The 14,237-nt window shown below is 50.1% G+C and overlaps 1 protein-coding gene across 4 annotated transcripts in view; it reads left to right on the top strand.

Annotated features, from left to right (window-relative positions):
• DAAM1 (dishevelled associated activator of morphogenesis 1) overlaps window positions 1-14,237 on the top strand; it is a 96,360-nt gene that overhangs the window by 54,529 nt on the left and 27,594 nt on the right. For all 4 annotated transcript variants that reach the window (XM_054199564.1, XM_054199565.1, XM_054199566.1 and 1 more), the window contains 5 exons: window positions 8,371-8,442; window positions 11,043-11,137; window positions 12,982-13,315; window positions 13,784-13,894; window positions 14,002-14,105. In XM_054199564.1, coding sequence (XP_054055539.1) covers window positions 8,371-8,442; window positions 11,043-11,137; window positions 12,982-13,315; window positions 13,784-13,894; window positions 14,002-14,105 — 716 coding nt within the window. The remainder of the gene's footprint in view (window positions 1-8,370; window positions 8,443-11,042; window positions 11,138-12,981; window positions 13,316-13,783; window positions 13,895-14,001; window positions 14,106-14,237) is intronic.

The following is a 14,237-nucleotide window of genomic DNA, read 5'->3' as shown; positions in this document are numbered from 1 at the left end:
AGACTGTGTCAATGGAGGCTTCAGCAGTGGAGGAAACCAGGAATCACATGGACTGGAAAACATGTCTCTATGCACGGCAGGCTCTAGGCAGTCCTGCTTCTATGTGGTGAGGACTGGCATGCAGCGGAAACATCAGTGCCTATCCCAGCAGCTTGTGGTAAATCTTACTCACGTACCTCTCTGGTTTTATGAGAATAAACCACCTGCGTGGTAGCCTAGCATTGAGGAGAGGGGCTGGACTTCTCCGGCTGAGAGTAATGGCTGCGTTTTGGCCAGGGCCGTGGAGCTGGAGACACGGCAGGGGTCCTACCTCCCTGTCTCAGCTGCAGGCTCGGCGGCAGTGATTTGGGAAGTCCAAGGGTGCGCCTAAACCCTTTGGCCTGCCCGTGTTTAATAGCAAGTTGTTACTTGAGATGCTGGTAACACACAGCTTCACCTGATGCATCCCAGGGGACTGGCAAAGGTGGACATCAGTCACAGGCAGCTGCCGGACTTACCAAGGATCCAAAATTGTCCCCTGAGCAGTTTTTGTTCTTTCCTCTATTGCCAATTTTGTCTCCTGTTGGAAACAGACTGTCAGGTGACTTCGGTCGGGCTTTGAATCTGAAAGCCCTAGTTTAGGGTGTTCCTAATTTTTAGCATTTTCCCCATTTTCCTGCCGGTTGCAGTGCTCCCTGCTGCAATTGCAGAGACCAGTTGCAACAAGCTCTGTCCTGAAGGAGCAGCACAAGGCAGGACAGAAATGCTGCCCAGCCTTCTCCTGGGGGTTTTCCTCAAAAATCAGCTTTGCTGGGCTCCAAAATAACTCGTGCTGTGGCCGTAGCCCACGCAGCCAGGGCACTCCTCTGCCTCCATCAACGGCAAAGGTGTGTGCAGCACAGAAAGCATCTGAATATCTCCTGAATATCCTGAATATGTCCTTTCAGTGTGTTCCCTGCTGCTGTGTGCCATGTCTGGCACTTCTGCTTTGCTCTTGGTGTCACCATACTCGGCTCTGCAGAGTGCATCCCAGTTGTTGCACATTTTATTTTTTATTTTATTCCCCTCATAGGTAAGTTTTGGTAAAAGGTGACCAAAATGACGTTGTTGTGCTGGGTTGTCCTGGCAAGGGATTTGGCAACACCTGGCCTCAGCAGTGCTCATCAAGATGAAATAAGGGAAAACTGTATTTCCTTCCCTGGAATATTTCCCCCTGCCCTGCAGCTTTGTATCCTGGTTTGCCTGCCCCACAAGCAGCTATTTTTATCCCAGCCTATAGTACCGGCTTGTCAGGGTGGAGGTTTTGCCCTCTCTGATTCTCTGTCCGTGGAGCTACTGGGTCTGATCCCAGACCTGATCCTCCTTGGAGCAAGGGGATGCACTAGATGAACTCCCCGGGGTTCCGTCCCACCTGCATCACCCTGTGATGCGGGGGTGCGGGAAAAGCAGAGACATAAAAAGCGTCTCGTGATGGGGGCTGGCGAGACTGTCAGCAGTGACCTGAATGGGAACTGAAGTCTGCATTAAATCCAGCAGCTGTGCAGCGCTTGGGTCAGGAGGGAGATTTAAAGATTATTGGAGAGACCTTCTTTGAAGTCATCAGCCCTCTCTACGGCTGTAATAAAGCAGGGAAATGCGAATGTGGAGATGCATTAGCAGCAGGATGAAATCTGCTTTTAGAAGTGGTATTTTTGGATGATGACTCGTTTTATACCTCATCCCAAAATATTTCACTCCCTGCTGTCCCCGCTCTCCAGGAGAGGATATTGCTTGGAAGCACAGCGAGGAAGCAGGAGTGTTTCCAACTTTAACGTTTCTTTGGCTGTGGGTTTGCTTCAGTGGAAGAGAGGGACTCAGGATGGCCTTTCTCAGGAAGCTCCAAAAGTGTTATTAATTAAGACTTTGCACTTATTCTGCAGCACCTCTTAATTGCAAGAGGTTTGGTTCCTGCCAGCCTATGTACATAGTGTCCAGCTATTAAAGCAGCTCACCACGTCATTTTTATGAGCCTTAAAATATGGGTGGATAAAGGGTGTTCATGCAGAAGCTCAGCATGAATAACCAGGTGGAAGGTAACTAAACCGGCTCACGGGGATGCAGAGTCTGCCTCTGCCCCTCTCTTTCTATTCGGCTGAGCTCTCTGAGCATCCGTAAAGCTGGGGTAGGGGAAAAATGACCTGCAGGAATGCCAAGTGATGCAGCAGTCTTTAAGCTTGTGTTGAAAACCCACTGGCATCGCTAACGCTGGCTGCGTAGTAGCACAGTGTTAAGCTGGTCCCTGCAAGCAAAACTTACATGTAAAATTCCCTTAGCCATCAGATATAAAACCAGGATCCCTTTGCATTAGGAGAAGGCAGTGGTGGTGCTTTTGCAAGACAGAATGGGGAAAAAGGCGACAAACAGGAGAATGAGTGATGGCTCTCCAATAATAATGTATTTCACAGCCAGACAGCGTCTTTCCTCTCTAACTGTGCCTTCCACTCTCTCCCTCCAGAGAGTTTCGCTTTCCAGCTTGCTCTTCCACTTGTCCTGCTCAGTCCTGCAGCTCCTTCACAGGGCTTGTGTTGCTATTTCCTTCATTTAAAAAACATGTGGGGTTTTTTTTTGTTTTGTTTGTTTGTTTGTTTTGGGGTGGTTTTTTTGCTGCAGTAGCAGAACTAAGAGCAAAAGCTGACAAAAGCAAGGGGAGGAAGAAAAAATAGCTCAGTGTTTTGTTGTGCTCCTGGATCACCTGGGATGGACAAGAAGCGTTTCGTGGCCCCTAGGCATCCAGATATACCTGAGGTTATTGCAGCAGCATGTTAAAATATCATCTCAGATGTCATTTTCTTGGGCTGACCAAGAGAAAGGGGCTGTTTGCATGGCTGGAGGTATTTTTCAATAGGAAATGTTTATAGTTTTTATCTTAAAAGGTAATTCCCTTTTTAGTTCCAGTCACGACACACTTTTGTTTAAGCAAGGTTTTTCTCCCTCTCTGGACAAAAAATCTATCTGTTAGCGATCTTTTTGAATTTGAAAGCGAAGCTTTTCAAACAATGAACCAGCTGACTACGGAAGGCATCTGGTCATGCTATATTTGCTTATGGGGAGCATAATTTTTAAACCCTCAGAAAAGCATATGAGGACATGCGTGTATTTGTTGAGGTGAGGGTATAGGAAGTATTACCGTACAGAAGACTGGAGTGTTCTGGGATGGGACCCCCAGATCCCAACTTGGGGAGAATCCCATAAAATTACATCCCTTGGCAGCATCACGCTGTGAGCCTTTGGCATGGTGTGGGGAAACAGCTTTAATTGCATCATTTAGTGTTTGTTGCAAGGATACCTGCAGGACCCGAGTGGCTGGAGGGACAAGGAAGACCGAGAGGGCCAAAACTCCGCCAGCACACGCCTGGCAAAGGCTTGGCTGTCAGTGGAGCTGGGCTGGGTTTAAACATCCCATGCAGGCTGCAGACCCATTGGCTTTAAAACCCATCCATGCCACTGTCTGCTTCTTTTTTGACCTTGCAAACAGCATCCAGGTGGATCATCCGCAGCAGGCAGGGAGGTGAGGGTTGCCAAAATGCTGTGGGCTGCCAGCTGCCACCAGCTTTCCCTTGCTTTGCCATTACGGAGCAGCTAGGAGGGGTGGGGAACATGGTGCAAAATAAAAATGCAATCAGGAGAATGTGTGAAAACGAAGGGGGTTGCTTCTGGTTTTTGCAGCAGGTGCCAACTCAAGAGGGGTTTTTTTTGACCCCTTGCTGTGAGCTCCCTGGTGTGAATTTCTCCTGGGGTATGCCAGCCTTGCAGGTGGTGCCAAGAAGGGGGTGAACCATCAAAGTCACTAGTGTTGTCACTGACAGGCTCTCCGGGGTTTGCCTGGAGGTGGCTGCTGCAAACCAGCCCTTTCCTTCTGACTTAGTTTCACCTTGAAGGATCTAACCTGGCGTGTTGGACTTCAGGTGGGTGGGGAACCTAGCCAGCTGCCCTCCAGGGCTCAGTTATCCCAGAACAGCTCCAGATCCATCACCACTACCATGGGCTGCAAGTGTGGGAAGGAGGCTTCTGGATCAGATGAAGACAATTCCTGCAGGCTGGGCATCTAAAAAGTGCCTCCAGAAGGTTGATTTGGAAGAAAAGCAGCCATAACAAAGCACCGAGGAGCTTCACAGTTGTCTTTCTCCCCGCTGCCATGGGGACATGCTGTGAGGAGGAGGGTACATTGTTCCCGGCAGCTGTATTCCTGCAGGTCAGAGGGGCAGGAGCTCATGAAGATTCACTTTCCAGGAGTGGAAGTACCCAAATGGGGCCAAGACCAGCTTTCTAACACTAACCACTTTCATGCCACCTCTGGCTCAGCCACCACCTCCTCTGTGCTGCTGCCTGGTATCCCAAGGAGGGTCACTGGGAAGAGCAACAGCAGTCTGGCTGTGGGAGCTGCTGACACCCCAAGGGGGAGGCACGTGGGCCGTGGAAGCGTCAGGCTTGTCACCAAGACGTGACAGGGCTAGGGAGCATGAAGTCTCCCCAGGAAGAGCAAAGGGATGGCTGGAGCTGACAGATCAGTGACCTTCACTTGGAAAAGCTCCTACTAATGATGCATCTTGACTGGGCGCTGCTTTCCCCGCGGCACCCGGCACTGACGGGGAGAATGGAGCTTGTTCATCGGGCCCTCACTTCTGCTGCGCTTCTTGAGAAGAGAGCAAACGCAGCAAAGACCTAAACACATCCCAGAGAAGAAGAAACTGGGAGATGTTTGCGTCCCTGGTGCCAGCCAGGCAGGATGCGATGGAGCATCCCGGAGAGGTGATGTTGGCAGTACTCAGGTCTGCGTCTGGGCATCCCTCATCGAAGGCAGGCTGCAAAACTCATACCCCCAAAACCCACCCTGGGTGCTGGGAAACCGTCTACAAATTTCACCCTTTCAAACCATGATGCCCGGGGAGGTTCCTCCCTCTTCCTGGCTTGCCTTGTGAGCAAAGCCTTGTGAGTCACTTCCCTCCAGGCTCATTAATTTGTTGGGAGATTTCTTTACCGCCACCAAATGCACTAAAGGACGCTTATCAGTGTGCTATAGACCATTAGCCGCAGTTATTACCACTGAGCAATGTCCTGCAGCAAGCCGAGGGAAGCTTGTGCCCTGATCTTTGCCTGCTTTATTGTGCAGTTCCCCTTTGCCTGGGAAGTCGCTTTCCGATGAGCCTGGCCGGCTGCTCATGTGAATTAATGAGGTTCTGCTGCATTTAATTGAGAGCACTCTCTAAATTGGGGGTTTCGGGGAGGAAATGCAAGAGCCCGAGGGAGCCAAGCAAAGGGAAATATTTATAATGCAGCACGTTAATTATAAATGAGCAGTTTAGCCAATTTTGTTGTTCAGCCTCCCCTCCGCCCCCCAGAGAGCTTTATTTGTTTGCTCCACCGCCTCCTTTCAGCCTTAAATGAGCAGCAGGTCCTGATCCCTGCCTGCCTCACAGGTGTTTGCACCGTGCGGAAGGGCCCTGGGATATGGGATGAGCCAGCACTGCTGCCTTCCCACCCCGTTCCTCAGCACAGATCTTGCCCCCTGCCCAAATCTGTGGACTGGGTACAGCCCATCATCTCTTGGTGCTGAGCAGTGGTGGGGACCTCATGACCCTTGCCAGCTGGTGTTGCTGCTGGGAGCACTGGTGGGAGAGGGATGCTCCTTAAAAGAGATGCTGATTGTACCCTAGGGTGATGGGGAGGACCTCCAGTGACCTGTCCAGGTGGTAAGTGGCAGAAGCTGGTCCCTTTTTGCGCTATGTTCAAGGCACACGTGGGTGCCCCGGCTCTGCTGTCCCCTGCGGCACCATTTGCATGCCATCCTCTAAAGCGAAGCAGGAAAGCTGGGAAAATCAAAATCTTTTCCCCCAGGCTTTGCAGGGTTTGTGCTGAGCCTTCCTGTGGCAGAGCATAGGACAGCTGAGAGGGGTGAGCTGGCAGACATGCACGGGGCTCATGGCTCCCCAGCATCCCTCCCTGCTTCAGTGCCTTCACCACGTTTACATTCTCTCTTGTTTCTGGTGCATATGGACGGCGTGCTGTATGTGGCTGGGTGTACCAGGGAAGGGGGTGCTTTTGCACACAGGAGCAGATGGGAGGGTCCTTTAGGAAGGTGCACAATGTGAGCTGAGAAACCAGAAAGGCCTGGCTGCCCGTGTCAGACGGGATCATTACTGAGCAGGAAAGTGGCCCAAGCCTCACCCCGGCTGCTTGTCATTGCTGAGGGACCATGGGGTTATCCAGCAAGACAGGTGGGTGGCACTGAATAGGACTAGCACCAAGAAACTGCCCTTTGGTTGCAGGAAAATAACGCAAGTGATACTCTCCAGATTGAACCTGCCATCGGGTGCAGCCTGACCTCACATCCCAATGCTGGTTGGCCGTGGGCAGTTCCCTTGTATTCCGCTCCCACCTCACACTGTTTGGACAGGATGGGAACGGTTTTATTTGTTGTTGGCAAAAACTAATTGTCAGAGCATGACTATGAACGGTCCTCCATCCATGCAGAGGCAGGCAGTAGGACGTCCTTCAGGATTTTTAGGTTTGGCACTAGCATGGGTAGGACAGATTTTTTTTTGTTGTTTTTCTAACATCTCAGAAAAATTCTTGCTCTTTGCTGAATCACACTTTGTTAAAAAAAAAAAAGAAATGTGGAGGGCAGGTGAATCAAGTGTTTCATTCAAAACCTCGGTTCTTGGCAGGAGAATAAAGGGAGAACGACCCAAAGTATTCAAGCAGAGGGCAGGAGGGCTGAATGTAGTCTTCTTTCTCAGGAAAGTTATTTTAATTGCTTTAAACTTGACCAGATCTGTAGAAGATTAAAAAAAAGTGAGGCTTGTGGATGTGCACCTGTCAGCAGGCAGCCTGCCTGAGGGCATGGACAATTGGCATGGAGAGCTGCTCGGGGCGATCTGGTTACTGCCAGGCTGGATTACAGCAGCTTGGAGAGGGCTGGAGGTGACCATGAGGGTGGGCACACAGCTTCTCTTGGCCCTCAGCATGTCACAGGAGATGCCCCAGGGTGTGCCAGGTCCCTTGTTGCTCCCAAACTTCTTTTGTCCCCATCCCAGAGTCAGGCACAGAGAAGGGTCAGGTCTGTGGGGATGGGCTGCACTGCCCGTGGGGGAACTGGGTTCCTGCCCGAATTACCTGTTGCTGACGCTGTGTATTCTCATCTTGGCAAGCTGCAGCTTGGAAAATTTGAATGCATGAACGTTTTCCACGTATGCCTCTTGAACCACAGTAAATATTTGGGACTCTGCTCCTTGGGCTTGCTGAAATCAGCTGGAGGATCAGTAGTTGTCTGCATGCACGGACATGGGAGCAGAGGAGTAGGTCAGCCAGCTCCCACTGTCACAGACGATGGCAGCGTAGGATGACCTTTGCAAACATCTCTTAAAGTTAGGGAGGGGGCAAAGCCATACAGCAAGTTGGGCTGTGAACTGAAGATGGTTATTGAGGGAAGGTGCCCTCAATGATTTGCATAGAATCGGTTGACTCCATCCTAGAGCTGTGTGACAGTTCTGCTGTGAATCCTTTTTCTTCTTTTGATGTAAGTTTTTAGGTCAATACAGTGGGGAAAAGGGTTGATCTTGAAGTATTCCCTCAAAATCTGCCTACTTGCTCCAAGCAGTCCCTGGGGACGTGCAGCATAATTTATCTGAGCTGGGCTCAGAGGTCCTTCAGTCATGTCATACACGAACATGGTAGAACCTGAAAATCCTTGTGAGTCCCACCACATGCAGGACATTGTAGACCAGGATGACCAAATGAGGTTCTACATCACTCAGTGTCATAGATCATGGGCTCAGGGTGACATCCTTTAACAGGGGACATTGCCAGGTGCATGTTCCCTCCTACCAGCTAATGAAGGTGCCAGAGGACTTGTCTGTTGTGCCTGGAGTCTCTCTTAGGATGTTGGTAAGTCATGATCCTGCTCCAGGAGTGGAGCCTAGTTTGTGTCACATTTATTCACTCTTCTTTACTTGTTAGAGACACTTTTTCTCCCCACAGAGCACATTCATCAAGGCTATACAGCCAAAATTTCAAGGGTAGTGTAGAGGAGGTACAAGAGAAATCTAGATGTAAAATTTCAGTGTGGTTTCTCCAAAGCTGATAACCACAAGACTGATGCAGTATCATTGGGCAGTTTGGTCACAGGGAGATGCTATATCGTAGATTGTATATAGTTCAATAAATCAGGTAATGTTCCCATAGCTGGAGCTGTTGGTGGTGAACTCAGAATATAGAAAGTTGCACTTATATTGATATAAAGTAATGCAAGAGCTCAAGGGCACTTCAGAGGTAATTGGTCATGAAGGGCAGGGGATGTTAATGCTATTTCTACTAATCTGCTGTCTTTGTTTCACATTTTTTCCCCCCTGCCAGGACCAGGAAGAAAATAAAGGAGCCACCAGCTGGCCGGAATTTTATATCGATCAGTTGAATTCAATGGCTGCTGTAAGTATTGCCCAACGTACGGAGGAGCAGCGCTGCAGTGACATTCTGTGGCACATCCAGCATTGTGCCCAAGGGGGTGGCAAGTGCTGTAGCCACAAAGGTGTGACCTGGCTATTTTCAGCCTTTTGAGTCTGTGGACCTCTCAACAATTTGCAGTTGGCAGTAGCTTGCAATTTGTCCCAGCAATTGAGAAACCCCCAATGTAAGGGTTTAAGGATATCATCCATTAGACCAAAAGATACAGCTGGAAAACAGAGGCGTTTTCTATGGCAGGAAGGGCATTTCGTCTTACCCCAGGCTGGGAGGCTGTGAGACAGATAGCAAACTGCAGGTTTCAGTATAAAGCCACCAGGCTGGCTTTTAACAAGCCTGTTTGATTGTGCAATGCCAGTGGGGCACCAAGGTGCTGTGGTTGCTTTGAAGCGGATAGTTCTTGTGCATTTTCATGGATGCCTGCTACCGCCTTCCTCCTGAGACACCCTGCTGCGCCAGGCGGCCACGGCAAAACGCAGCACAGCGGGTTGTCTGTCCCATGAGGGACCTTCTTAGATGGAATTTCATTAAATACTTTCTTGTTGAGATCGTGACAGTTGAGACAGAAATAGCACTGTTTTCTGTAGGAAATGCGGTTTATTTCCTGCAAGGGTGCGCTGTTCAGACCCCCTCTATCCTCACTTCTGTTTTCGGGGGCTGAAGGTGGTGAGGTTCGTGGCCAGTGCACTAGGGATGGGAGCAGCATGGAAAATGAAAAAGAAAAGCATCATTTTTCTTTTTTCCCCCCTATGTTTGCCCTGCTGTCACGGGGCCATGGTGACAGGGAAGGTAGGGCTGGGTAGGGGACTGGGGATGGAGGCGAGTAGCAGGGGACTGTGAGCCAGGAAGAGAGTGTGCTGCTTCCCTTTGGGAAGGCAGGGATGCCCAGGGCTGGCTGTGGACTTAGGTGAAGCCCTGAGCCTGAGCAGAGCTTGTGATCAAAGCCTGCCAGATGCCTGGAGGGTGTCTCCCTGGCATGCTACTAAAGAGGAGCTGGGTTAAACGTGGGGCCAACGCATCTCTTCATATCTGCTGGGACCCTTTCCCCCTCCTTTGGCTTAGCCTTGGCTGGTACTGGCAGGGCTCACCTTGGCACCTCCAAGGGCCCAGTGCCGTCGGATGTTGCGGGAGGCACCTGGGGTGTTGCTTTCGCTGTGGCATTAGTTGCATGAGTTGGGGTGAGGAAGCTGTACCCCGTGCATGCCTGGGGCTGCAGGCAGCCATGCTACCCAGGTAAAGCTGCAGGAGCCAGGGTCCTGGCCCTCAGTGCCAGCCTGATAGCAAAATCCAGTGTGGGAGATGCCAAGGGCATCCCCTGCACTGTCCCCAGCCTGGATGCACATCAGTGGGTTGTGTTGGAAGACCTGGGGGCGACAGGGTTGGCAGGACCCACATGGCTGACCCCAAGCGCAGCTGCTGCATCCCATCCCCTCCGGGCTGCGGTGTGTCCCCTGAGCCCCTCAGCTCTCTGGGGGCATATGGGTACCTGTTGGGATGCATCGGTACCAGGGGAGGCTAAAGGACTCCTCCTTCTCCCCTGCCCCCATCTGGCACCTTCCCTCTGTGGACCCCCAGTTCGCATTGGTTAGGCCCCTGCATCCTCACAGCCCTCTCCAGCCCTGGAAACACATCGAGATTTATGTCACACAGATGTCATCTGCAGTGTCTCTGAGCAGGGTTCAGCCGGACGCTTTCTTATGGGGTACTGTGATGCATTTATTTACCTCTTCCTTTTACGAATTGTATTTCCTGGGGGGTCATGGGCTGCAGGGGGCATGCCAGGGTTTACATCCAGAGCCCCTGAGCTGGAATGCTCCTTGCCTGAATTGCAGCCTTTTCCTCTTGCTGCTCTGAGTCTGAGAGTTGCAGGGGGACAGTTGCGAGCATCCTCCAACGTGGGCTTGTCTGGATGAGTTGCAGGTCAGCCATTTGGGGTGACACCACTCCTACCTGCAGGGTGTTTACTCTGGAACTTAATGATCACACAGGACAATGCTAAGCATGTCCTCTCAAGGTGTCCCGGTTGTCTCAGGGCAGTGAAGCCCAGCATCTACCAGGGCTTGCTGGGGGATGAGGACTGGTTTGGAGAAGAGCGCGCTGGGTTCCTGTGGCCTTGCTCAGCACTGTCCAGTGTTTGTTTCCTGCTGCTTTGAAACAAAACCCAAGTGGCCGGGGAGACGCAAGGCCATCAGCGACACTGCTCCAGAGCCAATGTGGATTGGTGTGTCGTTCATTTGTGATTTGCCAAACACTTGAAGCTTAATTGCCCATGTGCCAGTGAGTCGTCTGGATGCTTGCAGGCAGCATCTTCAACCTAAAGCAGCGCGTTCACACTGCTCTCCCCAGTCCAGGCCGTCTCCTTGCAGACTGCAGGGTTTTTTCGAAACTGCCCCTTTTCCCAAGTCCTATGATTGCCATAAGGATCTGGACTTTTAGACTTCCAGAGTCGGTTTAAGGTCCCAGCTCTGTCCCAAAAGCTTGGTGTGGTGGGTGACAGGTGCTCCTGTTCTTCAGGTGCAAGCTTTGCAGGGAAAGCTCCCCTCTCACATCTGCCTGTCTCCTTGCAGAGAAAATCACTGATCGCCTTGGAAAAAGAAGATGAGGAGGAGAGAAATAAAACAATTGAAAGTTTGAAGACTGCACTGCGGACAAAACCAATGAGGTAATTCCTTTCTGTTTCCTGGCTTTATTGCTGAGGTCGTGGCTTTGGATTTGAGAGAACTCAAATCCAAAAAAGCTGGGGGTTAAATAGAAATATAAATGGTGCTGCACAGGACGAGGGAGGCAAGGACCCTAAACCAGCACTTGCTTTTTTCAGTTCACCTCTTGTCATTTTGTTCCTTTAAGTTGGTCCTTTTAGTGGCCAAGAGCCACCAGGAGCCACATCTGTTCAGGCAAATCAGGCAACTTTTTTTTTTCAAATTTGCTTTTGTTCTCATTGGAACAGAATGTAAAAATTCCTTCTAGATTGAATTTTAAAAAAAATATCTAATTTTTGTTGGTCAACCAGGCCCTTTGTTACAACTTCATCTTCTCTTGCACTTTTTAAAGGAATAAAATCACATGAATCTTCAGGCTTCTATGAAAAGCACAAAAAAAATATTGCTAGGAGGTTTTGATGGGGAGGATAAAAAAAGGGCGGGACTCTTTCTGAATGTCTGTAGTTTTTCCTAAATTTGGTTTCTCTGGAGTCTGCATGCACACATCTGCAAAACCTTTAAGATGCCTCGGGTCAACATTATCTGATGGGAAAATGTTACATTAAGAAATGCATGACCTGGTCTGGTTATGGAAGAAATGAATTTGCTATTGCTTGCAAATACATTCCCCTCTTCCATTTCTCTTTTGCAATGGTTCTGGTGATGGTACTTGGTAAGAAATTTCCAGAGTCAAGGGTGAGCACCCGATCTCTGTGAAACCCAGACCTCTTGGGTGCTGGCTCCCCGCAGTTCCCCTGGGAGCAGGACTGGTACCCAGCCATGAAACTTCACAAAGTCTTTCAAAGTGGTTTGCAAATCTGTCTCACTGGAAGTCAGAAGGATCCAGCAGACTCTATAGAAAATTTTACCTGTTGGACCTGCTTTTGCTCCCAGGGAAATAAATGTCAAATTTCCTATTGACTTTGGCTGGAAGAAGAGCAGGCTTTGAAGCAGAGAAATCAGTTTTCCCCAAGCCTGCAATTACCCGTTTTGTTGCTGCACATCAGCATGGCTTGTTTCAAATTAAAATCATCCCAGTGCTGGGATGTTCTTGACTCTTTTGCTTTCCAAGCCTGTGCCTTTTGCCAAACCAGAATACACCCAGCCTGGATGGCACTGGGCAGGGAGGTTCTAAAATGCCTGAGCAGCATGCAGTGTTATGTCTGCCTGCTCTACTGAATCTGCCTGGGGCACTGCCGTGCATTTGCTGTCTGCTTTCTATTTAGCAGCATTATAAGTCATCATAAAAATCATAAATCCCTTAGAATTGATGAGATATGCCTAAGGGAGGAGAAGGATGTGGATGGTGAGGCGGGAGAGGTGGCAGGAGGCAGAAGGGCTGATAGGCATCATGGACATGGTCTTAGCTGACCTTGGGGTGTCTGCAGCTGATGAGGAGGTGACTCCAGGGCTTGGGAGCTTCTTCCAGTCCTACGCAAAACTGGTCCCAAGTGAGTGAGATTTAAGACTCAGCTTGGGGACTGGCAAGGTTTTGCATCAGCGTGGCTGCAAACTCTAACCTCCACTGTGGGGCTTGCGCCCCAGGCTTAGCTAGTCCTCTTCCACGTATCCTGGCTCTGGACAACCTTGTGCAGAAGACGCCTGGTTGCCTATGCTATGGGGCATCAATTAAATTGTTAAAGATTTTCACAACCTCGTCCCTGTGCTCTAAACTCGCAGGCTTTCTGTTATCCAAAGTCCAGGAAAAAATAGATAAGAAGGTTCTGGGTTTACAACAACAGACAAGTCAGCCCTGTTTGAGAGTAAAAGGGTCCTGTAGCATGTGGTTTTAACCTCTTTCTGACAGGTTTGTAACCCGGTTCATCGACCTGGATGGCTTGTCGTGTATTCTGAACTTTCTCAAAAGCATGGACTATGAGACGGCAGAGTCTCGAATACATACCTCGCTCATTGGATGTATAAAAGCACTAATGAACAACTCCCTGGGCCGGGCTCACGTCTTGGCCCATTCGGAGAGTATTAACGTAATTGCTCAGAGTCTGAGCACAGAGAATGTTAAGACGAAGGTGGCAGTGCTGGAAATCATGGGCGCTGTGTGCCTGGTTCCTGGGGGCCACAAAAAGGTACTGGAGGCGATGCTGCACTACCAGAAATACGCCAGCGAACGGACTCGTTTTCAGGTAGGTGGATCTCAACTTGCCCATCGGCTCCTGAAATTTGGCATTCTTGTCCCTTCCTCCTCCTGGATATCTAAATGCTGCTTGCAAATGATTTATTATGGCCATTTGCAACTTAGATACTCTGGGAATTACTCCAGAACTGTGTCTGATGAGATCTGCATCTGAGCAAAGAGTAAGGAACCAGTTATTTAGGGCTGAACTGCCCCCACAAAAAAATGCTTGCTTGTGCAGGGTCACTGGGATTTCAGCTCTGCAAGGCTGTAGCACATCTGGATGGGCTGATGTTAGCCTAAACGGGTGCTGGGATAGGCTGCGTTACAGCAGGCAGCATCTGATGATCCATCACCAGCAGGTTGCTACAGGGGCTGCGGGAGCATCACAAGTTGTTGTTCCTGCCTATGTCCCCTGGCCATTTGTGCAGTATTTGGGCTGTCACTGGGCGTTTAATTGACGTTACATGTTTGGCAGACGCTGATCAATGACTTGGACAAGAGCACAGGACGGTATCGGGATGAAGTGAGCCTCAAGACAGCCATCATGTCCTTCATCAACGCAGTCCTGAGCCAGGGGGCAGGCGTGGTGAGCGCCAGGGCTCTTGGAGAGGGAGGTGTTTTGGTGGGTTTGGGGTATGTTTTTATTTCTGAAGACATGCACCTTGCTGTGTTGACCCCAAACTTTCCTTGCAGGAAAGCTTGGATTTCAGACTCCATCTGAGATATGAATTTCTCATGCTCGGGATCCAGCCAGTCATTGATAAACTAAGAGAGCATGAAAATTCAACCCTCGACCGGTGAGTAGTGACCCCAGACCGCTGGTTGTTTTTGTCCTTGCCTTGCCCCCTTGCGTTCTGGTTTCTGGACTTGGCCTTTGGGGAAAGCACGTGGGTCTACTCACCCCTTTTGAGGAAATTCTTTGCTGTCAC

Source organism: Rissa tridactyla, chromosome 4 (genome assembly GCF_028500815.1).
Source record: "Rissa tridactyla isolate bRisTri1 chromosome 4, bRisTri1.patW.cur.20221130, whole genome shotgun sequence".
In the NCBI taxonomy this organism is placed as follows: domain Eukaryota; kingdom Metazoa; phylum Chordata; class Aves; order Charadriiformes; family Laridae; genus Rissa; species Rissa tridactyla.
This window is presented reverse-complemented; position numbering and strand designations above follow the sequence as displayed.